The 26,414-nt window shown below is 40.5% G+C and overlaps 3 protein-coding genes across 9 annotated transcripts in view; 1 reads left to right on the forward strand and 2 right to left on the reverse strand.

Annotated features, from left to right (window-relative positions):
- COL9A3 (collagen type IX alpha 3 chain) overlaps positions 1–2,814 on the forward strand; it is a 38,443-nt gene extending 35,629 nt beyond the window's left edge. Inside the window, exons 30-32 of the mRNA XM_054218904.1 lie at positions 97–279; positions 539–616; positions 1,786–2,814. Coding sequence (XP_054074879.1) covers positions 97–279; positions 539–616; positions 1,786–1,961 — 437 coding nt within the window. The 3' untranslated portion in view covers positions 1,962–2,814. The remainder of the gene's footprint in view (positions 1–96; positions 280–538; positions 617–1,785) is intronic.
- Positions 2,815–3,849: 1,035 nt separating this feature from the next.
- On the reverse strand, positions 3,850–8,440 carry TCFL5 (transcription factor like 5). Its single transcript, XM_054218905.1, is given in 7 exon segments — positions 3,850–3,873; positions 3,875–3,964; positions 4,633–4,774; positions 5,138–5,381; positions 6,022–6,181; positions 6,827–7,007; positions 7,707–8,440. Coding segments are annotated over 7 exon segments (1,575 nt in total).
- Positions 8,441–11,562: 3,122 nt separating this feature from the next.
- DIDO1 (death inducer-obliterator 1) overlaps positions 11,563–26,414 on the reverse strand; it is a 60,357-nt gene continuing 45,505 nt past the window's right edge. For all 7 annotated transcript variants that reach the window (XM_054218895.1, XM_054218897.1, XM_054218900.1 and 4 more), the window contains 4 exons: positions 25,679–25,832; positions 24,559–24,648; positions 23,696–23,891; positions 11,563–16,719 (listed from right to left, as the gene is read on the reverse strand). In XM_054218895.1, coding sequence (XP_054074870.1) covers positions 13,340–16,719; positions 23,696–23,891; positions 24,559–24,648; positions 25,679–25,832 — 3,820 coding nt within the window. In that variant the 3' untranslated portion in view covers positions 11,563–13,339. The remainder of the gene's footprint in view (positions 16,720–23,695; positions 23,892–24,558; positions 24,649–25,678; positions 25,833–26,414) is intronic.

A 26,414-nucleotide genomic window follows, 5' to 3' on the forward strand; every position in this document is an offset into this window, starting at 1 on the left:
GCTGCTCCCTCAATTAAGGACACTTGGTGGCAGATGACAAACGGCCAAGCAAAGAGTGAAAGTGTCGGACCTGCTGTTTTTAATTGTTCCTTTCAGATCAAATTGCCCAGTTAGCTGCTAATCTGCGGAAGCCCTTGTCTCCTGGAATGACGGGTCGTCCTGGCCCGGCTGGTCCCCCAGGTCCTCCTGGCGCCGTGGGAAGCGTTGGGCATCCAGGTCCTCGTGGTCCCCCCGGGTACAGAGGGCCAACAGGAGAACTTGGTGACCCTGGTCCCAGAGGTAAGACCAAACCAACCTTCTTCTCCTTTACACCCATGAAATAAATGGCAAACTTGTACTAATTCCAGCAGTGGAGGAAAACCGATCAGGCCCTGGGCAGCTGACGCGGTTCTAGAGGGCGGGTTTGAGTCTTTAGGGTGCAGTGTGAGCAAAGACCCCGGCTGAGGACTTGGAGTTCCTCTTGGTCTTTCCCCTTCCCCTCCTTGGATGGGGCTGCAGTACACAACTCGCTGCTGAAATTGTCTGTTTGTGATTAAAGGTGACGCTGGCGAAAAGGGAGATAAAGGACCTGTTGGTCAAGGTATTGATGGGCCTGACGGTGATCAAGGACTTCAAGGTAAGGCTGTGCACATAATTTAACAAACCATGATAAATTAAAGGCTTAAGAGGGAGAGCTCTGCATGTTGTTGGCAGTATATTGTCATCGCATTGTGCCCGTGATGGTTACAGCAGGGCTGTTTTCCTGTGGGTACGGCAGGTGCAGACAATTTGAACAGCAGGACTCAGGTAGCACATCCCCTCTTCACACCACTCCTGTCTCCTCCTAAAGGTTTTGGAGAATGTTTCTGAGCAGCGGCTGCGGGACAGCCAGGCTCCTCCCTCGTTCTTGGTTTCTCCTGCTAATGGCTGTGAAAGGTCGGGAGCTTTTATAGATCGGGAAGCCAGAACCCTCTTACCCTCTCCCACGTGGCTGCCAGCGTCAGAAGGTTACTCTGTGCAGTGGCGCTTCATACTGCTTGTTAATGATTGCGTTAATTACTGCATGTATCAGCTCATGCAAAGGTGTGCGACGCCCGTGCAGCTCCAGCTCCTGCTGCCCGTGTCCTGACGGACGTGGTTTCGGTGCTCTGTTTGCAGAATGCCGCAGTGCAAAGCTGCAGCCTGGACCACCAGCTGCGGCCTCCAAACCTCAGCTCATCTTTACAGGTCAAACAAGAGAAAAAGGGGACAATATTTCATTTTACCAGAAACAGCTATGAACTGCCTCGTGTAATGATTTTGAGTGTGGTGGTGTTATTGCTCTGTACCTGGCTACAGTCCCAGTTCCTGAAGTCGTGAATCCTTTATCAGAGGATTCAAAGATTAATTTATGCAAATGAATGTGTATCTAGTAGGAAGTAGGAAGAATATTCTTTATTTTGCTCACCTATTAAAGCAGCTTTTCTAATTGCAATTACATCTGCACAATGATTCAGTTGCATCCATATAATTTCATAAAACCAGTTCTGCACGGGTGAGCAGAAGTCAGAGTGGACACATGCAGTAAGGAAAGCGCAATACTAAACATCTGCCTTCGACTACGCTGAGGTAATTCCAGTAAAAAAAATCCAATGCACATACTCCAGATTCAGCCTAAATTTATTCAACACCTCGGACTCAACAGGCCATAACAATTCTGATGTGCAGACACACAAAGAAATCTAAAAGTAATACATATATACATTTAAAAAAAAAAAAAAAAAAGAAGGAAATAATTCATGTAATCTTTCTCCCCTTCTTGTTTAGGACCACCCGGTGTACCTGGAATTACTAAAAACGGTCGGGACGGTGCTCAGGGTGAACCCGGTCTTCCAGGGGATCCTGGTACTCCTGGTGCTATTGGGGCTCAGGGAACTCCAGGAATATGTGACACGTCGGCTTGCATGGGAGCTGTTGGAGTATCGACTTCCAAAAAGTCATAAAACAAGAGTACAAGAAGTGGAGAAGTGACTGAATATTTAAATAAACAGTGCATTGTAAGAAAACAGACCGAATCCTCATAGTGATAAATGGACAGATGTTCCTTCTATTGTATTAAGTGGAGACTCTGAGACAGTTCTATGAAAAAGAAAGCATCAGATTTGAAAACTTTTAATTACAAGATGCTTTATGGGTATTTTCTCCTCCCCCCACTTATTTCCCAGAATTTTTACTGCTAAACCACCTCACCTTCCCTTTCTCCCTTTGTTCAAGAGACCTGCAAAGAGGAAGCGTTGTTCCTTTTTACCATCTCATCCCCCTAACTGTACTTAAGATCCTGAATTTTCTGTATAAATGTTTGAGCCTTGTCCGTTGAATTCCTTGTGCTGCTCCCACTGCCTTCAGTTAGGCAGGTCTGGGCACTAAGATACAGGGCGTTAAGGTATTCAGGCACCTCACCGCTGCTTACAGCAGGGGAAATCAGGCATTTAAATATCCCCTATTTTAATATCTTAAGATTCTGGCCTAAGTAAAGACCATAGCTTATGTATGTGCTGTCAGTTACCAATTTTTAGATGGCACCTCCAGTATTTGCCAAGACTAGTAAATAGTAAACCTCTTGCAATCCACTTCTGCGAAAGGTGTAATGTATATAGTTTAATTTACAGGGGAGATTTTTGTATATTTCCATATGATACTAAAGGACATTAAGTAACAGCATTTTCACGACCTCTACTTAAGCTATTTGCACAGTAATTGTGAATGAAACCCCAAATAAGAAAGGATGCTCTTCTGAAGTCCAGCCAAAAACACCTGTATGAACTGTTGTAAAAATAAAAGGAGATTTTTTTTTAACTTTTTCTTTGTGATGTTGTAAGTGTCATTATGCACATCAAATTAACTCAGCTAAATGCCATTTGGTTTTGCCAGAACTGGTTTTACTAGGATTGTTTGGAAATAAATTGCTGCAAAATTGTCCGTATCCGTGATTTAAAACAGTATTATTTTGGGAGAACTTTTGGTACTTTAAAACCTGCTAGCATCATCTATTTTAAAAAATTAATAAAACCACGCTCAGCTTACACACTATGCTATTTCTGCCCTATATGCTAAAGCTTATGAAGAAAGGAGTCATATTAATCTTTAAATATGAAAATAGTTTCTGCATTTAAATAATCTACTGCTTACAATGTGCCACTCTTGGACTAAAGTAACAATTTAAGAAGCTGTTGTACAGTTGTGTGATAGACATCAAAAATAGTACTGTATTTAAAAAAAAAAAAGGCTAACACCATTGTTTTTGGGACCAAGTATATTAAAGTGTGTATGGCAAATATGAACTCCATAATACCAGCACCGTTTAGAAGCCATGCACTTACTCAGTTAATCAATACAGCCTTTAAATTTTTAATGGAAAAAATTGGCATTATAATATGGTAATTAATTTCTTTTTACACTTGAAGAGTACATTTGCATCTAGTCATTAAAATAATAGGACAGACTGATGTTGTACAACTCTACCTAACTGTACTGGATCATCTTTAAAAAAAGCCCAAAACCACAACACAACAAAAATAAACCCCAAAGCAGAACCAGAAACAGAAAAAGAACGTATTTTTTGGTAACCAAAGGGGAAAAATACTTAGCTGTCATGACATTTTTCTTGTAGCTTCTGGTCCCAAAGCCCCTTTAACAGAGCACTGATTGCTATTGCTGGTAGTTAACTTCCATTTCCATTTTGAATAAAGAATATTTTCTTTAAAGCTCTATTTATGTATTTTCACAAGTTATAGTTTGCAATTCATGTTCAGCATGTAAACAGAGAAAATAAAATAGTTTGGGCCATTGTTAGCTAGCCACACTTGTACAATCCAAGGCGGTCAGTTCAGGCTACTTGGTCTCCATAGCCATGCGTGTTTTCTTGCACTGGACACGTTACAAATGAGTCTGATCTTGCTATTTTTAGCCTCCTGCCTGTTTTACCACAGAACAGAGTCTCAAATTCCTAAAAATCAAAATACAAAAAAGAAACAACAATTATGTTTAAGGTAGATATTTACTTGAGAGATACATTTTTTTGTTTCACTAGTGTCTTGTAAAAAGATATAATATGCCTTTAACAGAAGTGCTGAGGAGCCGTAGCGTCATCTGGAGAAGGAGGTTTTCCTCTACGCACTCCATCTACGCTCTTAAGCCAGACTTACTCTGGGGCTGCAACTACCCGTGTCGTTTTGGGAGCTGCTTAGAAAGGCACATAAGCCTTTACTGCTCTCACCCGCACTGAGACAGCGTGGGCATTCAGCTGTGATTCCCATCACTTCACTACCAGCTCGAGAAAATTAAGGAGGGGAGGGCAGGGAGGAATGCTTGAAGAGGACCTAAATCCTACATTGCCATCCTGATGCTATCACACTCAGGAACTGGGCTAACTAAAAAAAAAAACATATAAATTTTAAAATCTGATTAGAAAACCCTGAGGACAGCCTATGATTTCACACTACGGAACTGAAACTGCTGTGAGGACAGCTATTAAAAAAAAAATTTTTCAATTATATAGAGGTCCTTCACAAACAGCATCAAGCAGAAGCATTCCCTATACTTTTAGCTGTGTTATGATAGCTTTAAAACATTTCACATTTTTATCAAGAACAAGAATGAAATTAGATTTAAAACCTTTTTCAGAGAATCACCGTGCCTTTCCTGAATGTACTTCAGAAATGAAGTCGTCCATTGTAAAGTTGTCGCCTTATCAGTATCAACAGTGCAAAATGGAACCAGGAGATTCAGCTCATCACAGCAAATCCGGATCCTGCGCCTACAGGCAAATACAAAAGGTCACCAACCCACGGGCTAGAAGGAAGTTAAAAAATAAAAAAAGGAAGACGACTCACCTGCGCTACAAACTTTTTGTTTGCTACAAGCTTTGTATTTGTATATTAGTCATGTTAGATGCAAGTTACCTTATCTTTATAGAGTAACAAAACAAAGACGACCACAATGAAACATACATATTTTTTCCTCTAAGGAACACTAAACCCTTGCCACCTGCACTGCTTTTTCTTGTAGGTAAAACAAAGTATGTCAAATTTACATTGTACTCTGGATAATGACAGCAGTGTTACAGTATCAGTATTTAGGCTTCAAAAACTTCTGTCTTGCCACTACTCACAGAAATTACCTTCTGTCTCTCTCCATGCGGTTATGTCTTTCTCTTCGCTGAGTGACTCCGTCCTGTGTACCACTTTGCAGCTGCACACTGGCATTTGCCTGTGCGGACTGCCAAGGGCCCTGGGCAGACGCAGTACTCTGGCTATCATCGCGCGTATTTTGAATTTCACTCAGAGGTTTGCGATCTATGTTTGTATCCGATGGGCTTATTCGGCTGCAGCTTCTTCTGTTTATTGTTTGCTTGCATATGGTGTCTTCTTGGAAAAACAAAGAGGAAAAGGACAACGTATTTATAACCCTCCCACGAATCACTGAAAGTTAAGATCATGGAATTATTTTTTTTTTAATCACTTTATTTATGTGGAATAATCTTTGAAGCTTTATTGCCAGCCTAGATTGACTCTTACAGTAGTGCACGTCCTTCGGAAGCCCTAAGGCACTGCCTGCTGTTTCAAAATCCTCCTAGCTTCTATTTTCTCTGAGAACCCAATGAGATCCTGCCTGCCTTTGATAAGCATTTGAGGCAGTCCTTTAAACGTTCTTCAGTTTGATCCTGACTAGATCTGCTGTACCAACTTTGGAGTCAAAAGTGCAGAAAGAAACCAGTTGCTTACTGGAGCCCCAGATTTTTCCAAGGTACTTTGCAGCCGTGGGTTTTCTCATTTCAAGCTAGAAGAAGTGCTAAAGAATTTTGAAAGTACAGCTAAAATCATAGGTGCTGAACTTCTTTGGAGAAATCTAGTCCCATAGTCCCTAAGCACATCTCAGACATAAAACCCACACCTTTTATGATTCACTAAAATCATATCCATTCTAAAAAACACAAAAATTCAGAAAAAAAAGTAGATTTGAAGGTCAAGAGAAATCTAAGTGAAAAGAAGATAAACGGTTTACCTCCAACTTTAATCCAAACTTCCTCAGGCAACGCTTTAGTCATAGCGCCTACTGTCTGTTTTGTGGATTCAATTTCCTGATAGCAGAATGAGAACGTCTTGGGTATCCCAAGGTCTTGATGTTTGGCAGCTTCCAAAATAGTGCAAGATGTCCCAGAGGTCTGTGAAAACCAAAACAGACATACTTAGAAGACTATATGCATAAAAAGAGATTATTTTGATATCTTCATGTTAACTTCTTCAAGTTTTAGCCCCATGATTCAATGTGTTGTATCAGAATAAATCCCAATTACTTCTGCACACAACCATAGGATTTTAACAGACTGCTGCGGTTTTTTGGGATACCTCTGACATTTCTGAGTGCCACGCTACCATTCTCGCTTCAGAAGTTACTGGGAGTTCGGGGAAAAAAATATCTCTTTCATCAAAATCAATTAGGAAAAAAGGGACCCATGGAAAATGGTACTAAGTGTCTCTTTCTCGTCTCGCATAGGTGAAGCAGCTGCACTGATAAACTCAAGAAAAAAAGTCCTTCCAGTAAGAAATCTAATGGCCTATTGATCATTACCTGGCTGGACGTTATTACAAATAACATAACTGCCACACAATTGGTTTGCGTAGCAAATTACTTTTGATGGTTTTAAAGATAAGAATAAATAAATTGCATTACAGATCATTCTGATCATTCCTGTTCAAACCAAGTCACACTTGAACCCAAACCTTTAGAATTACATTGCACCTAAGAGGTTAATGCTATGAGCATTTGAAATCAGCAGAGTGCGAGTAGTGCTGAACACGTCACCTACCTGTGCAGGATTAGCACTTCCAGCAGCAGAACACGCGTTCATAGTAAATAACGGGTACGTGAACTGTAAAGAAGGCGTGGCAGGTGCCGTCTTATTTTTCCCTAATGCAACACACTTGTTGTCTTGCTGATGAAGAGGAACACCTATCAGTTCTGATGGCTGTCGAATCAATGTTACTAAACTTCAAAAAAAAAAAAACACAACAAAAGAGACACAGAAAACATACCAGACAACTTGAAAGTCAGTGCAGAAAAATTTACAGCTACACATACTTCTAGTAACTATCAGCAAGAAACCACTTTAATTTACTGTAAACAGAAATCATTACTATTGCCTACTTCAGGGACCAAAAAAAAAAAAAAAATCAGACGAGAAGGTATTTTATTCTGTGCCGTAACAATTCAGCTCTATGCCTCACTAAAATGTTGTATCAGCACACTAATACAGTTACAAGGCCAGACTGTAAAACAAAATTTTTGCTCAGTTTCCCCCCCCATAGTCAGGTCTCCACATTGTAACACTAATCAATCGCTCTTAATATTTTATGATGATCAAAAATTTACCGTGCTTTTAGCAAGTAAAACTAGGCAATGTTGTTCTCTCACCTTAATTTACATTACATGTTGTTATCAAGAATAAAGTTGTAAAAAGTAATTAATTTTGAAACTACATTCTGTACCATTTATGCACTATACAGAGGGGCCTAATCTGAGTCCGTGGCGTTGCAGCCACGTTTGACTGGCACAATGTTAAAAAGCCCAATCGATCATTCCCACGCATTAAAAAAAGTACTGTTCTTAGGTTTCAGGTAGAAAATTAGTTTCGAACTATATGATGATACATAGTCTAACAACATAAACTAAAATTAATTGCAACACACTTGTTAAGAGTTACTCCAGATTCTTGGGGTTCTTGACATCTGGGGTTTTCTGTCTGGATGCTGTTGAATCTGTCTTCCAACCGAACTCTGACTGCAGATTTAGATCTAGGCTCTGGTGCCAGTGCTGAATTTTCAACAAGTATGTTTTCTTTATTCGACCCATCAGAATTTTCATCATGTTTAACTTTTACTAAACTGTATCCTGGGACTTCTACAGAGCTACTGTTACACGTTTTATCTGTTCGGCTCAAAGGAAGGTTAGACTCACTAAGTAACATCATTCTGAGCTCCTGAAAGTCAGCATAGCCCAAACGTGGGTTTGAAGTTAGCAAACTGCTGTCAGAAGGGAACCCCGACTGACAGGGAACTGGGTAAACCGACTGGTGCCCAGAGCTGTGTGATGAACACCCGTCCTGACTGCTGTTCAGTGATGTCTGGTGCAGAGGGGTGTCTGCAGAACGACCAGGTGAGGAGAAAGAATTGAGCCTAGCTTCCACTTCACCTTCACTAGCTTGTGCCTCCGCGTGCGAGTAAAGTATGTGCTGCAGCTGGGTATACTCAATTTCCATCATCTCCACCAGGCTGACGTCTGTGGTGGTGAAGCTAAGATTTTGCTCACCGAAGGAATTGTCACTTGAGCTTGCAGGTCCACCAGCAGCCGGAGTGGGATCAGAAACACTAGCTGTGCTTTGAGGGATGGAGGTCTGAGGCTCCTCTGGGGCTGATCCTGACATGACTGCAGTAAACCTAATCAGTTACCAACGTCTCTCTCAACAGTGAGCCATAAAACCTACGAGAACTATCAGTATTATCCATAAAAAAAAAAAAGGGGGGGCAAAAAAAAAGTACTTAATACTGATTCTGTACCGCCGGGAGGTAGGAAAGGAAGGAAGGAGCTGCTGTACCAGACAGCCTGACCATGTGCCCCCCGGGAAGCCCGCCCTGCCTCCCACCGACACGGCTGCTCACGACAAACGCGCTCCACCGGCCCACACCCAGCCGGGGGAGGGCGGCTCCGGGCACTCCGCTGCCTCCGGCTCCCTCAGAGGAGCCCCCGCCCGCCCCAGGGCGTCCCGGGGGGCGCGGAAGGGCAGGCCCCGCCTGACTGAAGCCGGGGGTGGGGAGCAGCTCGCCCGCGCCCCCTGCAACGCCCCGCGGCGGGGGACACCCTGGGCCCCGGCGGGGAGGCCCCGGCGGGGAGGCGGCGGCGGAGGAGGGCGGAGAGACCCGCCTCAGCCCACCCGACGGCCGCGGGCAACTCCCAAACCCCCGGCACCCACCCGCCACCCACGCGCCGCCGCCACCCACGCGCCGCCGCCAACCACCGCGCGCAACCGCCAACGGCCGCGCGCCTACGCTCCCCTCCCCTCCCCTCCCCTCAGGCCCCTCAGGCCACGCCCATTCCCCCCCTCAGGCCACGCCCCAAGCGGCCGCCTCAGGGTCCCCCTCGGTCCAGCCGGGCCCCGACCCAGCCCGAGTGCGAGCCCGCCGCGGGGCAGTAGCCAGGTCGCCGTCCCTCCTTCCCGGCCTGCTTTGTCCACTTTGGGCTGGGGAAAACCAGCGAGGCGGGGGCGGTGGAGCCCAGTCCATGAGGAAGCGTCCAGAGCAGGGGACCGGCGAGAGGGGAGTGAGGAGGCTCCTCAAAGTCGCCGTCTCCAGCCGTCCCCGCAAAAGGGGAACGCAACGAGGTTTTCTTCACGCCCTGCCCTTAACCAGGAGCTCAGCGTTGCTTTTCCACAGGTGGCTACCTCGTTAAACGTGACCACCGCAGGCCCCGGCGTTCAGCTTCTTGTTGCTGTAGCAGCTGCGCGGCAGAGCTCAGGCACTCGGGAGCACGAGGCCTGGTGAATGGCGCCAGGTGCGTGGTCTGAGTCACCCCCAGTATTTTAAGAATCCTCCCCAAACCAGCGTGGCCAGGGCTGGGAGGATCCACGGATGACTGACCATAGGTCATGTCTGTCACCGTTTCCTGTCATGGAGGTACCATTCAGTACTGTCACCTGCTCGATACCAGCCACTGATGGTATGAAGGAAAATTCTAAGAGAGAAAAAAAGCCACCACGATTGGAAATTAACACCTGTGTTTGGTTTCATTGTTGCAGGATAAAGACTTTTCCCTTTTTTCTTTCTTTTTTTTCCCCCACCAAGAACGCCTCTGTGAAGCACTGGAGGCAGGAGGCTCTTCCCTACGTCCTGTACCCAGCTGCAGTGGAGGACAGAGCCCTGGATTTGCTATTCTAAGATTAAGTTACTAAATTATAAACACTTTAGTAGCTTGCTGGTGTTTAAAAACTGCTATTTGATAGAAAGTTAATCCAAAGGCCCTAAAAAAGTTGCATTTTTCTGGACTTGTGCTATGATGGTTCCATGAAAATGAGGTTGGACGCTAGGTCTTCTGCTCGGAGACCATCTGAACGCGTCCTCACAGACTCACTCCCTCTGTGGCAGGCATCTCACCATGGTCAGCAGTTTGTTTGTACATTTGCACTCAATTACTTATCTACTACTGGTTATGTATTTTAGTATGAAAAACAGATGCCTATTACAGAAGACACATTCTAGAAACAAACCAGAGTGCAAAAGGCACAAAAATGCTACTCTAACTCATAAACAGAATGAAAAAAAATATTAATACTATATGAATCTTTTATCCCCTTCAGGAAGTTAAAAAAATAAAATCTGTGTACTGCATTCTTGAATGACGTGCACATTCAGTCAAGGTAGCACGCACAGACATTTCCCATGTTGAAATGTACCATATTATATGAGGTGTAGCCAAAGTCTGAACGTTACACTGGTGACTTTGCTCTAGAAACAAAAGCATAAATTTTAAAAGCAGTTTTTTGCACGTTGGACTCAATAACACACTCTTCCCCTCCTCTAATCCTTCTGCACAGTCTCCTTTAGAATGCATAAAATTGGTATATTACAGTCTTTTATAGATGTAATGATCTTTCTGCTTACATCGTTCTTGACCTTTCAGAGGCTTTTACATAAAAATTTAGCAAAATACCCCTTGGAAAGTTAATTTATCTTAGTACAAACATAGGTAAAAGCTCAAAATAGTAGTTGTTTCATGTTAATCAAAAGTTTGAAGAGAGCCAGAGAATTGTTTATTTTTCCTGTTTCTTGCAATGCATGATAATAATCCAGTACCACTTTTAGTCTCTGTAAATTGAGTTAAATTGTTATGTTCTTTTCAGCCTAGATTTTACTGTCTGCTGCAATGCAGAACACAGGAACCTTGCTGCAAAAGCCACGTCCAGGTCACTATAAACCATATAAAGCTGTGGTTTAAAAAAAAAAAAATGTCATCATTGTCTGTCTGTATGCTGGGGTTTTTTTGCCACTACATGTGTGAGAGGATGCACTCACTGTCCCCAAATCGTGAACAGATTCCCCAAACTGATGGGTGATAAAGGAGCGCTTCCTAGAAGATGAAAAGCCACACATCTACTCATAACAATATAAAGTCAAGGAATTCATAAATGGTGTGAATTCAGTTTTTCTTAAGTTCAAAGCTGACCTGAATTAATGTTTTTTCTGTTCTTTAGATCTTTTGGTGTAAAGTCTTCAAAGGAAAATCGCAATATCATTAAAAAAATCATAATAAAATAGGGAATGTTTTAGAACTGAGAGACGAAAATCACAGGCACAGATTTTCATATGATTTTTCGAATGCCTGCAATTAAGCATCACTAGGTAGTGATGTCCTGCAAAGCATCTTCTTTCGTTAAACAATGAGGAAGTGAAACCCACGTGCCACCAGTCTTTTGGGGTGACTCCTGAGGCTTGTTGCAAAGTAGCAATATTTAGAAAATCATATACAGATACAGATTTAAGAAATGGACAACAGTTCTCCGTAGATGTTTATTCTACTTACAGTAACAAAAACCTGTGAAGTCCCATATTTTAATGTACAGTGATATATTTTGCCATATAAAATACAATTTACAGAAATTTCTATCAAGTAAACCTAAACAAACACACTTTTTGCATACTTTTATGTATGTCTTTAAATTAGAAACATCTCATTAAGAAAAAAATCTTACACCATAGTAGATGTTTGCATTTAATACCACCTCTCTGCATTTTAACGTTTTGTCTACAGGTTGGGAATACCGATGATCGTTTCAACCAGCAAATCCTTGATGTAGAAGGACTTCAAAGATGCACCAATATGAACTGTAAAAGCTGTAGTGAGATACATGGCATACACGCTACTTGTAATGTAGTCTTCAAGATGCAAACGTTTATAGGAATCTAATTTTACATTTTCAAAACTATTTTATAAAAATATCAAAATATTTACCGAACTGTTAATCTACACGGTCAAATAAATTAGCAGGGTTTTATTTCATACTTTAGAATTACGTACTTGAAGAATACACGGAAAAGTAGCAATGTGATGTATTTCACAGTGAAAAACCTCCCTCTCGAATCACAACACGAAGTACCACCACTCTCCTTTTCAAGCTTAATGCAGTTACACCTTTTTCAGTGGAAACTTTTATATACACTACCGGCCTAAGTAGGGTCTAACAACAAAAAGGTGACTTTTTTTTTTTTTTTTTTCCCCAGGAGCAAAACACTTTTATAATGAAAAGTACAATAAAACAGGGACATTTTTTAAGTCTATGGCAAAATTCTGCAAAACCAAAATGAAACCAAAAAATGGCTCCGCTACCTCAGTTCAATCTATGTAACAGATTTAGTGGCCTATTTAACGAACTTATTCTTCTTGCCTTTGGTATACCAATTCGTTTGTAGTCTTAGCCTTTTTCAAATAAATGCCTGATGTTTTTCTAAGTTTTGCTGGTTATAAAGGTGCTACTCTTGTATGTTACTTAATTACAGATTTGTAAAAATGTGACGTGTAAAACTCCTCAGCCTCATGAAAGAACTAAGTATGACTTGTTTCTTGGCTGTACACTTAAAAGATGGATTACAAAACACAAAATACCTGTATATAAAAAGGAAGATAGTGCACTTTAAGCTTATAACATTCCATTTTCAAATCCTCCGTCAGTCACGAGTAATTATTAACACTGTTCTGAGGCCTTTTCCTAAATACACACGACGCTTCCGTTGTAAAATAAACTAGACAGCAACAGTGGACGCCTTTTTTTAAAGCGTGTGCTGTAGGAACAACGTTGACACCAAAATATCACGTAAATGAGATGTAAAGGTATGGCTCCTAAGGTCTGGATTAAATTCTCTTATAAAATTACAATTCAAGTTACTGGAAAACATAACTTTATAATCTTAAAAAGCAATATGCTCTTCTTAGACTTTTTCCATTTCTGTACTGTAAATGGAAATTTTAAGATAAAGATGCAAGTAGAAAAAACAAAATTTCAGTACAGGTAACGCTGTGAATTTTTATAAGAAAAACATTATGCACAAAATGCAGCAAGTGAAAGTCCAGTATGTTCTTGCCTTTTATCTATTTGAGTATTTTCATTCACAGTTGTTCAAAAATTGCTAATTTGTCAGTCCATTTTGTAAGGCTAGTTTTACAACAGCATTTTTGTAAAGGTGAGAATATACACTATATACAGAAGATGCTGACTCAGTCCTTGCTGTGTTGTAAAAGTATATTAGTTCTGGGAAATATAGCATCAATCATATTTCTATGACTGATTAGTGGAAGATGAAGCTTCTGTTTCTGTTGGCTTCTGAGTCTCCTTCGGTGTTTCTGGCTTCATCTCTTTACCAGTTTCCCTACTCTTGCTCCGATCTTTGCGATCTTTTCCTCTCTCTCTTTCACGATCTCGATCTCTCTCTCGATCTCTTTCTTTTTCCCTGCTTCGATCCCGGTCCCTGTCTTTCTCTCGGTCACGATCTCTGTCTCTGCTTCTCGATCGCTCTCTATCACGTCTTCTGTAGGATTCTCTCTCTCTGGTTCTTGCTCTGTCTCGGTCTCTGTTTCTTTCCCATTCTTTACCCCGGTCTGAATCCTTCTCTCTATCTTTGTTTTGGTTTCTGTCTCTGTTTTTATCCCATTCCTTGTCTCTGTGTCTCTCCCAGTCCCTGTCTCTGTTCCAGTTTCTGCCACGGTCTCTTTCCCAAGGTCTGCCGTGTTCTCGATCCCTTCGTCTTTCTTCAAAGGGTCTCCCTTGTCGATTATCTCCTTGCTGAGGCTCTGGCTGATCTAAAGCCTTGTCTTTATTTCCTCCCTCATATCTCTCTCTCTGTCTCCCTTCAAATGTCTGGCCTCTAAATTCAGGATTTTTGCCTTCTCGGAAGTCAGATGCTGACCACTGTCCTTCCGACTCAGGTCCCTGTCCAGAAATATTGGAAAGAGATGCAGACGGTCCAGCTTCCTCCCACATCTCTTTTCTGTGGGATGGTGGATGGCTTGGAAGGTCCAGGAGCGGTCTTGGCGTTGGCTTCATACCTTGTGGTGACTGACCTTGGAAATGAAATCTAGAAGGGGGAGGTTCATTTTCTTCTGGAAACAGGGCAGGTGTGGCTCCTCTTGGTCCTCCAAACTGAAGCGGTGCTGGACCTCTCTGGTTGGCAAATCTGGGTGGTGGACTCCCTCTCCGTTCTTCAAACGGCTGTGGCAAAAGTCCTCTTGGACCAGGTATATGATTTGGAGCTGGACCTCTCTGCCCTTCAAATTGATTTGGGTGAGGCCCTCTTGGTCCCCCAAAATGACTTGGGGCTGGACCTCTTGGCCCTCCAAACTGAGGGCCTCCTCTCTGTCCTTTAAACTGAGCTGGTGGGGGCCGTCTTTGGCCTCCAAAAGGAAAAGGCGAAGGTCCTCTGTTTCCCATAAACTGAGGTGGATCTGGTCCTTCAAACTGTCCTGGAGGCCGAATCATTTCATTATATTGGGAATCTGAGAATTCCCTTTGTTCCATGTGAGGTTCCCTACGATCTTCAAACTGAGATGGTGACATTCCTCTTGGAACACCATGATAAGATGGGGCAGGGCCCCTATTATCACCGAAAAGAGATGGTGGTCCATGCTGTGTAGAAAATAAGGAAGGAATGGGACCCTTTTGACCTCCAAATCTTCCAGACGGAGGTCCTCTTTGCCCATCGTTATTTGGAGAATCGTGCTCTTCGGAGAACTGTGGTGCCGGTCCTCTAAAATTAGGTCCATGAGGTCCTCCCGGTGCATTGAGCATCAGTGGTGGTGGAGGCCCTCCTTTCTGCCCAGACAAAGAAAACGGAGGTCCAGCTCGGTTTTCTTCAAAGTGCTGTAAGGAAGGTCCACCCTCACCCTGAACTGATGGAGATTCAGTTTGTTCTACAAATTGATGAGACTGAGGATTTCTTTGTTCATCGTACTGCACTGATGAAAGACCCCTCTCTGGTTCAAAGTGACCAGCTGCCTTTTCCTGAGAAGTAAACATCGTATTTGAAAAAGAGTCCCTTCCCATTACTTCATTTGACTCATTTGACCACGATTGCAAAGACTGATTGTCACTTGGTGTGGAGAAATTAGGCTGAAAAGATGTACTTGGAGGTGTTGGAAGCAGCACTTTACGTAAAGGCTTGGATGCAGAAGGTTCTCCAGAAGCTGTTTGATTCATGTTTTCCAAACAAACTTGAAGAGTGTTTTCAAATTTGCTATTAGATGTCTCTTTCTGGGACACTGTAGAAGCCTTTTCACTTGAAACCCAATTATCACCACTAAACCCAGGCTGAGTAGCAGAAATTAAAGTCTTATCTTCCTTACCAAGTGAAGTCTGCAAAGCATTTGGAAAACTTGCTGGAGCCATTTCTCCTGTGGGTATCTCATTCTGTACCACCTGCGGCTTTATTCGAGAATCAACATTGTCATTAGTCTCTGTTGCCATTCTTCTGGCTTGTCGAGGATCTCTGTTCTGCCTCGGGTCACAGCCCTGGTTTAAAACTTGTGCTTGCTGATTTAAAGATGAAGCCAAATCTACTTTTTGTGTAGCTTGCTGGTCCTGATGGAATAATTCAGTCTTTATTAGGGAAGATTTTGGCGGTGGTGACATTAAAGCATCAGACACTGAAAAATGAGCCATTGAAACACCAACAGCTGCTCTTTGTTGTCTGAGGGCTTCTTCTTGTTCCTCCAATTGTCTTTTCTGTTCTTCTATTTGTTTGTTTAATTCTTCCAACATTTTTTGCTGTTCTACCAAGGATGAGGATGCAGACAAATCAGGCACGTACGAAGCAGATGTTTCCGAAGAATTGCTTTTAGTGTCTGTATACATTTTGTTAGGTAAATCATCAACAGTAACTTTTGCTTCTTCCAAGATAGTTTCATCTTCTGGATCGTAGGCCTCATCCTCTAGTTCTGCTGCATTAGATGGCTTTTCCATGTTGTATCGCTTTTCACTTTCACCAGTCTGCATTTCAAAAGCTTTCTCTGGACCATATTCTTCTTCAGGATCATACGGTCTGTCATCCTCCTCCTCTTCTATAGCTCTGTCTTTCGACATCTGTCCAAACTGTTGCACAATGGGATCTAACAGAGGAACAGCTGACATTCCTCCATCAACAGCGGCTTGACCTTCCTGATTTGAAGACTGGACAGTTTCAGAATCCTTAGCAAGAGGCTCAAACGTTTTCTTTTTTCCAAAAAGTGTCTGCAGGATGTGCTCGAGAGGCGTGGCAGTTTTTGAGGATGAAGAATGGGTAGCAGTAACACTTGCAGGAGCAGCGGTTGAAATTGGTGGGGTTACAGTAGTTGTGGTTCCACTTTTAATCGAGGAGAGTATTTTCAATACTGAAGGTGTAACCGCTGAGGCGTCTGGAACGGGAAGTGGAGGTGGAGGCGGAGGAGATCCAGGTGGTGTTGTACTTATGGTTGAATCTCCTGAATAAAGTGTGTATTTCGGAGTTTTCTTCTCTTGCGAAGCAGCCAGCGGCCCTTTAGAGAACAGCGATGTTTCCGTTTCCTCGTGTGTTTGAATTCTGCTTCGCTTTTCCTCTATCTTTTCTGTTTCAATGCCAGTGGCAAGACGCTTCCCCTTCTGACAGATAACCAATCCAAGAATTAGATTTGGCCGAGAAGACTCAAGACCTGAAAAGGGAACACAAAAATTGTATATGTAAAAAACTGATTTTTAATTATGCTTTCAGCAGAAACTTAATTATTTTAGATACTGGCAGCTACAAAAGTCATAAAGATAACAGTTTTTCTAAATTCCATTAGATGACCTACTGGCAATTTTCATTAGTCCGTAAGTGTATGCATCTGTATTTCTTTACTTTTTATATATATATTTGTATATAAGAAAAGAAATGTTTTAATTCATTCCTTGACAAAGATAAAGATGGCAGCAAGAGATATGATTATTAAAAAGTGTCTTTGCAAATGTTCAAAACCGAAGAACTATTTTATATTGTTGTGTTGTTACATAGGTTTTGTTGATGTTCAACCACCCCTACCTCTCCCCCTGAAAAGTCATATATTTACTTTTAAATGGTTTGCAAATATGTTGTATACACACAGATACTGAAAAGTGAGAAAACCTGGGCTGAACTTTGTAACTATCTTTCTCTTATAATCTACATTGACATTTACACCAGTCTATAATATTTTGTCTAGCTCTGAGTTAAACAAACAGCCGTAATTGCTAAGACGATAACCTCAAACCAACCGTGTTTGGAAACAGTATTAAAACTTTTAACCCACTCCCTGTGTGTTTGGTTTTTTCCCAGCTAGATATTGTTTTAAACCAGGATGGAAGCAGCCAAAGTGGTAACTCCAGAGGCAGAGGCGAGTGAAGCCGATGGGGGTTTGCTGTGCGGGAGAAGGGGCCCTGGCTGCGCTGGTTTTCTTGGCGAGGACATTGTCACCGGGGATGAGCCTGGGATGCAGAGGGCAAGGGGACCTGAAACCCTCTGCTGCAGCACCCAGGGTGATGCTGCAAGGCCTTTCTGTAAGTAAAAACCGCTGCGAGCAGAATTACTCCTTTGTGAAAGCTTCAGACTTGAATCCTTGCAGAAGTATATCCAAAAACGATGGGAAAGTTTCTGATAAAAAGGAAAAATGCAAAGGTCTGTAGGTCTGTTTCATGTTATTGTAGTTCTTTCTTTTACAGGCACAGTTCCCACTGGCTCTTGTGGAAAATAAACACGTCCAGATTGAAGGACAGGGAATAAATTCTTTAACATAGAGCTGGTGGCAAACGGAGAAAATCTGTACAGAGAGAGGCTATTTAACTTCTGGATTTAACGACTTTTAAAGGGTCTGTCTTTCCCCCATATGTGCCATTAGATACGACTTGCATCCAGCTAGGGAGCAGGAATACAGAAACACAAAACAATCTGTAAAGTAACAGGTAACATTCACTGTGGTTAAATGGCAAGGCGAGGACGCTGACCTACGTTCGTTGTTCCTTCTATTCACGATCCTCTAAGTTCTGCATATATGTGTTCCTTGTTCTTATTAAACCAAACCAACTGCTCGTTAAGGAACAATTTTTAAATATCTAATTATTAGCACCAAAAACTTTTTGACACCAATAAAAACCCCCCAGCCCCACAGATGCAAATCCATTCCATTAGCGAACGACATTCACAGATACATCACTTTGCTGAAACAACTGAATTCGAAGAAGTTCTAAGGGGACTCTTAAATTTACCATCTAATGAGAAAATCACATCATCTGTTTTCCTGAGTCTATGTTCACATTTAATAAATTTCACCTTTTCTAAGTGCTTTTGGTTGCTAACTTCACACTGAGAAATTAGAGAGTTTTGTATATTTTTAGGTTAAATGTGAAGTTTTGTCCATGAGAAGATCCATCGCTCTTTCAGCTTAAGCTAAATTCAGTCAGAACCTACATAAGCACAAGATGAAAAACGTGAATTGATGCCAAGGGCTAGCCCAAGCATTAGAACCAATTAAGTCAAGATTTCTATTTGCAGTTTGCTAAATAACACACTTTATGTTTTAAACTTAGTATTTCTCTTCAATACTTGCTATATATTTCATTAAGAAGTAACTTTTGTTCACAGAATGACCCCCCGCAAATCACCGGCGTTTCCACTTCTTACGCTCAAATCTTATCCCACGTAAACCTTATTTTCTACATAATGGGCTACAGATAATAAGACAAAGATGGTAATTTTTCAAATAAAATAAGTTAACGGCGAAGTTTTATGAGATCTCTTGACAACTCAGGGAAAACAAACCCCCCTCAAAATTTCTGTGTTCTGATTGTAACCGGTAATAGTACAGTGGAACAGTTTTAATCACTTACTGAAGAAACCAGCAAAGTCTGGTTACTCCCAGGAAAGAATCTTTTTAAAAAAAGACCAGAGAAAATGATAATGAAAATTTGAGGGCGATCTAAAGTATTTGCTTGAGATTTCCTATCGGAATGGCTCTCATTATAAATATGTTGAGAAACAAGAATAATGAAATCTGAGTCAAGGGTTTTGGATCCCAGTTATTCTGTAGAATACATTCTAGATCCAAAACAGAATTCCTAGTATTTCACAGTTCAGTGGTCAAGTTTTACATGGTTCTGTGGTTAAGAGGGTATTGGACATGCTGTTTTAAATAATCTTTTTTTTTTTTTCATTTTGTAATACATATTATTTCCTACTTGTACACCTAAAATTCACTGCCAAAAAGGTTTTTTCCTCCAGGTACAAGATTTCAGTGTTAGTAAGTGTTGCCAATTTTCACTTTCTTCTTATTTAGAAAAAAAAATATAAAACTTATAATTAAGAAAATTAACCATCTATATCAACAAAACTAAAATTTGCTAATAATTCAGTACATGCACAAATTTGCAGGACAGGAACTAAACAAATAATTCTTTTCAGTGAATCTAAGATTATTCAGAAAGGACCACATGACTTCACCAAATACTCAGTTGCACCCACAGCCTAAAAGCAATTCTAGCAGTTCTGTTCACAATAAGTCACTACCTTGAATGAAATTATATTAATATATAAGATCAAGGCATAGTTCAAAAGTAAGACAACTTAACTAGGAAAAAACTATTCACAATGTACAGTCAGAATAGACTCATTTGTTAGAAATGGTTCACTGTGTGTGAATTTGCTTTATATTTTTTATCGGTATAGGAATAATGACTCCGCGTTTGGTCGGTGCTGACCAGTGCAGAGTCTCTCACCAACTGGTGGTCAGCCAAAATCTCCTCATAGGCATTTGCTGGTTGTCTGCTGTTAAAAGTTTTTGGTTATCTGATTTTATGTAGAGACTTGTGATTTACGCAATTAGCCACAATGAATCCCAACCACTGAATAACTGAAATGAACGGGTTTCACGAATCCATCAGACAGGATCGCTAATAAACAGCAGTTACTGAAAAATCAGTTTTGAATGCCTGTAGAAAACAGAGATCAAATTTGCTAATTAAAATGGGGTAAAATTTTAATACACTTTCAAGACAATAAGTTCCAGTAGTAAGTTATTAACGTTGGTTATATCTGTTTAGAGTTTAGTCATCATGTAATAAATCCATTAAAATTTTACATTTTGATACTGTAATTTTACACAAATTAAATTGGAGTGATGCCTAACCTGCCTCCTACATTCACTCAGTTCAAAGCGATCAAACACTAAATGCCTCTTTTGAGTGGAAACCTCGAGCTGGACCAGCATCAAGGGTCAGTCCCATTCCATTTCAATATCCACAAATAAATAGGATAAGTGCCTAATTTTAGGTAATAACGCAAACGTTGGCTGCAGTCTCCCAGCATTGCTCAGTGACTGCCTTTCACAAGCAAGCGTTTTAAGAGTGCTGCAGGCTGTGTCAGCAGCTAAATTATTTATAAAATAGTTATTATCCTATTATGTATTTGAAGTCCATGTGCTGGTTTTATGGAGTTACGTCCTGTAACTACAGCCATTAAACCAGGGCACGCTAAATATTAGCATTGGATGAATATTTGTTTTTCTTAAATACATTTCTACCTTAAATCAGTTTTATCATATTTATGCATATAATGGCCACATCATTCCCTGTCATCACCAGCTGGTAAGAAGCTACCCAAAATTAATGTACATTGATGACAAACCCACGGGAACGGACTAAGCATACCCATGGTGTACATTTTTAAACTGCAGAGACCAATACAAGATATTCTTTAAATTTTATCACCGCTATTTAAATATTTGTCCCAATTAATCATGAGAGCAACTGACAACTATCAGCAAATCTGTGCCCCCTTATCTCAGGGCTACAGCTCACTTCCAGCATTGTAACACCACTGCACATCGAGGTGCGCTTGCGAATGGAACTGGCTGGCACCAAAAATCAGGTTTATAATGCTGTGTTCTTCTACCACTGCTACCTCTCATCACGGTATCTGCTGAGACGAAGACACCTCGCTCCATTCAGAAAACAGTTTGTTCCATTTGTTGCAATTTTTGGGAGGATTCTAAACAGCATGAGGAGATTTCATGCCTTCATACTTTAAGAAAAAAAACATACTTCCTATTGCAAACTATCAAAAGAGATATATCAACATTTGTGGAATCCTTTGCTGATATATGTCTGTTTTATTAAAATTAATTTAACTACCTAAGACGCTTGTTATGTTCCCAACATTGCCATTAAATCCCTCAATAAATCACTTTCTATTGGCAATTAAGTATGGTTATACTATTTTTTATGAAGTGCTTTGAGGTCTACAGATGAAAGTGCTAAATAACTTAAAAACGTGTATGTGAAAGAGAAGTAAATTCACACACAGTAAACCACCGCACAAAGACAATGCAGAAGAGCCGGGTGATACAGAAAATCTGGTAAGAAATGTCTGAGATTAATATAAATACGAATAACCTTCCATCTTCCGTTGTTTTTAAATCACCCATGTCAAAGGTTTTTTTGTAGATCTTCTAGGTACTAGTGCAGTTGAGAAGTCCTCAGTTGTGTTCCAAATCCAGTCCATCAGAAACCAGGAGGAATTCACAATCCATACGTGCCTGATGGAACTGGCTGATACACCTGGAATATCTTCTAGCTAGGATTTCTGGAGTGGCAGGGTTTGTTGTCCTCTCCCTCCTCCCACCTCCACTCATTCTTATCAAATCACCTGAAGCTCTCTAGAGCATAAAGCTTTTGGAGCCCTTACTAAACTCTATTTGAAGGTACACGATTAAATTTAAGGAGACAATGACCACTTTCCATAAAATATTTTTATTGATTGTGAAAGAAAAAAAAAAGCAGCAAATTCCATCAGATGTCATTAAAAAGTATGGATTACACGTCTGTTACGCTGCGGTTTTAATACATACACAAACCCAGACAAACAGCTTACCTGATTTTTTTGCCACCCCGTACTGGATCTGGTTTTAAAACACGAACACAACTTAGCACAACTATGAGGTAAAGGCTGCTACAGAAGTTTCCAAGAAGAGTGAACTGATGGCAGAGGTCGGGTGGAAGTGGCTCTTCTATGAAGCTGACATCATCTGGCCTCTCTGCCTTTGGAACCTTGTTTCTATTGCTATCCTGTAACCCCTTTGCCTACAAATATGTATTTCAATTTGCCTCCATGAACACCTCCTGTAAATGACGCCTATATTTCTTCTGAGCAATTCCCTCCAGTTTTGAAAAACTTTTGCAATTTAAACTCCAAATTACAAATTTCTCTACTAATACTCAGCAGAGTTTGTCTATGTTTGCCAACCCTCCAATCTAACGAAACCTATAATGGAAAAGTTGAAGTGTAAAAAGGAAAGCTGGGATTTCCACAGGACCGCAAGCAGGCACCTCACAGAGACTATGTGATTGATTTAGATGGCAATAATCCCTCCATTTTAGCTATAGCCTAAGAACAATGACCTGTGCACTGTTCGAGGATGGCTAAGACAGACTTGGGGTGTATGAGCAAAATCTCGTCTGAGGATGCAGAGCAAGTGCCTTTTGTAATCTCAGGGAGGAAGGGAGAGCATTTAACTAACAATGTTAGGAGTTGTTGTAGAAGCCATATGCCATTAACACATAAAAACCTGTCCCAGACACTGTTGCTCCTGCCTATGAACTCCGAGAATGCTTTATTGAGTTTAGTCCTAAACTGGTATTTGAGGCGTAGAGGACAGTCAGCGTCTCAGAAAGGTTTCATACCTACCGTTTGATATTTTCAGACCATTGCTATGGCAATGAAGTATTGCCTGCATTGTAACCTGTAGTTCTTCAGCTTCTCAAACTGTTACTTTATATAAAATCCCAGATACTTATTTGGAAACTAAGCATATGCACCTCCTCCATCCTCAGATGAAGATGACTTCAAATTTTGCAATAGAAGGGTGTTTCATGGTTGTATTCATGCTCAGTTCTTCTATCACCATGTTCAATGCACGAACATGGAGAAAACTCAAGCCAAACATTACCACTGGTGATTTTATCTAAAAATCGAAGACTGTAATACAACCTGCCTATACCAACTACTGGCTGGCACCTGCCAACCCTAAGGAATGTGGATCTTCTTCCCCCGGAACAAACCCGTTCTCAGAAGTCAGTGATTTGGCTCAAGTTTGCACCACCTAGAACACATTTCCAACACCTTGTGCACCATATTGCAGGCCCAGATTAATACTTGGCATGAGACAATGACAATTTAGAGAAAGCACTATGAATATTACCTTCGTCTTCAAGGATTTCTTGACTCCTCTGTAGGCTAAGTTTCCTGCTTGGTTTAAGCGATGGTGAGTGGCTTGCAAGGGCCCAGGTTTTGTGGATTTATGGGTCGCTGAAGATGGGGGCAGGGGGGTGGCTGTTGCCCTTTTTTCAATATAGTGGCTGTTCCACCTACTCAATTTAACAGGTAAACCTCATCCTCCTAATAGCATATAAGCATCTTGTTGGAAAGGCTATGTAAATTTCAGACAATTTTCTCTTGAAAAGAGTTGGATTTCCAATTTTTCCCTATTTACATACTTTAAAATTGATTTTATATAAAAAAAATTTAATAATGATTACATTAAACATTCAACAACAACTTGTCTCCGATTGACCTTTTGTTTTGTGATTTTACCTAGTATTTAACCTCCCCTCTTTTGTGCTTACCTGGTCCCTCAAAGGGCAAGAGTTTGGAAGGAATTGGGTCCTTAGAACTCAGGGGGATCAGGTAGAGATCCTTGACATGTCTGTTGTTATTAGCTACAACACCAAAACGACCACGACTGCTAAAATAGGAGTAGAGAGAGATATAGGCAACTTCTTCTTCTTCTGTTGCAGGATGGAAACGAATCAAACACAATTCCTGAAATACAAAAGCAAAGTGGAAAAATTCAACCTGCAACACACCAGCAAATCAAATGGTAAAGGGCAAATTCCAGGGGTAAAAATAAATTGTACATTTATCACTTTAACTAGGTTTTCAAGGCAATACTCTAGCTTTAAGAGAGAACTGCTTTTCAATTGGTAATATTAAAACAGAATCAGGTCTGTCGTTTTCAGAAATACAAATTACTTGTGTATCTAACATCAAACTAAACATCTTGAAGCTCAAATTAATATGAAATGGAAAAGTCTTAGTTCCATAATTTTATCTCTATACTATGCATAATTTTTTCATTTCTGAAGTGTTTTTAATAGTAAAATCTATTACATACTCTTAATGATAAGTTCCTTTAAAATTTGAATTTCCATCTTCAATACTGAATAAATATTTATATTCAATCATTAAAAATGCATTAATGGTATGAAGATTTAACTACTATGCAGCAGAGAGAGATCAAGAGGATCTGCAGCTCAATAAACACATTTCTTCGATAAATCAAAAATTTCAAAGGAGTAAGTGGTGTCAGAAGTTTTCCAGGTGTGACCTACGTCAGCGTTTGCTGTTTATTAATTTATATTATAAAAAGTTGTCATTTTATATTGCTGTATTTTTCTTCTGGGTTTTGCAAAGGATTTTAAGTGTATACCTTAGAAAGCGAAGATTTGAGTTTGCCAACATAATCCCAGACTGTCTTCGGTGAGATCCTCCCACCAATATGAATTGTATCTGGTAAATCCTAAACAAGAAGTATTACACGGTAGTATGAGAAAAACCAAGAGAGACTAACGAATAAAAGCAGTGCAGGTTGCCCCATCCCAGCAGCCTAGTGGATAATGCACTATTGTATTTCAGTAAACTTTTATACATAGTTTTCTAATTTCAGACAGGCTATTTCTAGATTTCCGGGTGTTTAATTATGGCACGTTACCATAAGGCTAACAGTAAATACGAGAGAGAAAAGGCACTCCCGAACAAGGATGGCAGCAGAATGTCTAATAATTCTGTACGCTCATTATTGACTTTGTTTTTATAGGGAAGCTGCTATCTGAAATACAGATTTTCTCCACACTTTCGGTTTCTCAGGAAATGCTGCACTCGTGACTCCAAGTCACATGAATTCTAGCGAGCTTCCTGTGTTAAGGACAGTGAAATCCATTTTAGCAAAAGCAATACCAAAAAGAACCACCAGCCCTGCTAATAAAAGTCCTAAACCACACATTTGTGTTTGAAACTTCCTAACAATCACATAAAATGCTTATTCATTTTAGCATAAACCTTTATACTATCTCATTATCTGAGCGTACACCCTCCCAGAATATCATCCAACTGTTTTTATCTGAAAATTAGTAAAAAGGATGGTATTTTCAATAAATGACCAAACTTTTGTAACAGATCACACCAGTGACCCATCTAATTTGAGAACAGAACAAGACATCTGCTTTAAAATACTGGCTCTAAAACTTCAAAAAAATGAAGCTGAAATAAAGGTATGTTAGATCCATGTTAGAGCCTGACATATGTATAAACTAGTTTAACGAGAGGAGAATTCTTCACAAATTTGTGAGGAATTTTTAGAAGGTGCTTTTTTTTGTTGTTTTCTTGAGCTACTTTTCCTATTACTAAAGGGATGCCATCACCACTACTACAGTTTCAATATATCTATATATAAATATATAGAGAGATATATATACAGCGACCCCAGCCTTTCTAGCAACAGGAACTGCAGCACAGATTGATTCTAAACACACGAAAATGTCAGTTCTAACCTCACTAAGATAATCAAAGCACCCGGAGACAGGATATGCTTTAGTGACAAATTTGGCCACACTTTGCATGTTAATAAATCCTTTCCAAATGGTGTTGAGACAAGAGAGAAAGAGGGAGGTGTCGCTGTCTTGAGGTGAGCGTGGCTCTGCAACACTGCAAAACAAATCCAAAACAGAAAGGTTACAGAATACAAATGAGAATGGTCCCTTTTTTTCTTTTCTTCCCCCCTCCTATTGATCAAATACTCAAGTAAAAGAATACGCTACAAACAAAAATCTTGTAACTGCAGTTTCATAAGGATATACTTTGCAATATTTACTTTTACTACTGTATATACTCAGAATATGAAAGAAATCCACTTCTTTTCAAGCTGATCAGTTGGTTAATTTTAATTCATATTCATAAATTCAGATGTAACAGTATTTTAATATAGGATGAAAATCTAGAACTACCTTTAAACCATCTCTCACATACACGCTTTCTAGATATTAATGTACACACAGACTTCTAAGTCTGCATAACACCCTTCAAGTTTTATTTATCTGTTGAAAACACGTTGTGGAATCTTTGCTGTCAACATATACTGATGCTCTGAAAATTTTGCCAACGACAGAAGGTAAACAAGGAGATGGTAAATTAAAAACCTGAACCCAGCTACCTGAGCTTTAAAGTGAAACATGCTCTTTGATTGGGGGGAAGGGAAGGGGACGTGGGACTTTGAGGATAACCACATCA

This window comes from Rissa tridactyla, chromosome 12, assembly GCF_028500815.1.
Source record: "Rissa tridactyla isolate bRisTri1 chromosome 12, bRisTri1.patW.cur.20221130, whole genome shotgun sequence".
Classification (NCBI taxonomy): domain Eukaryota; kingdom Metazoa; phylum Chordata; class Aves; order Charadriiformes; family Laridae; genus Rissa; species Rissa tridactyla.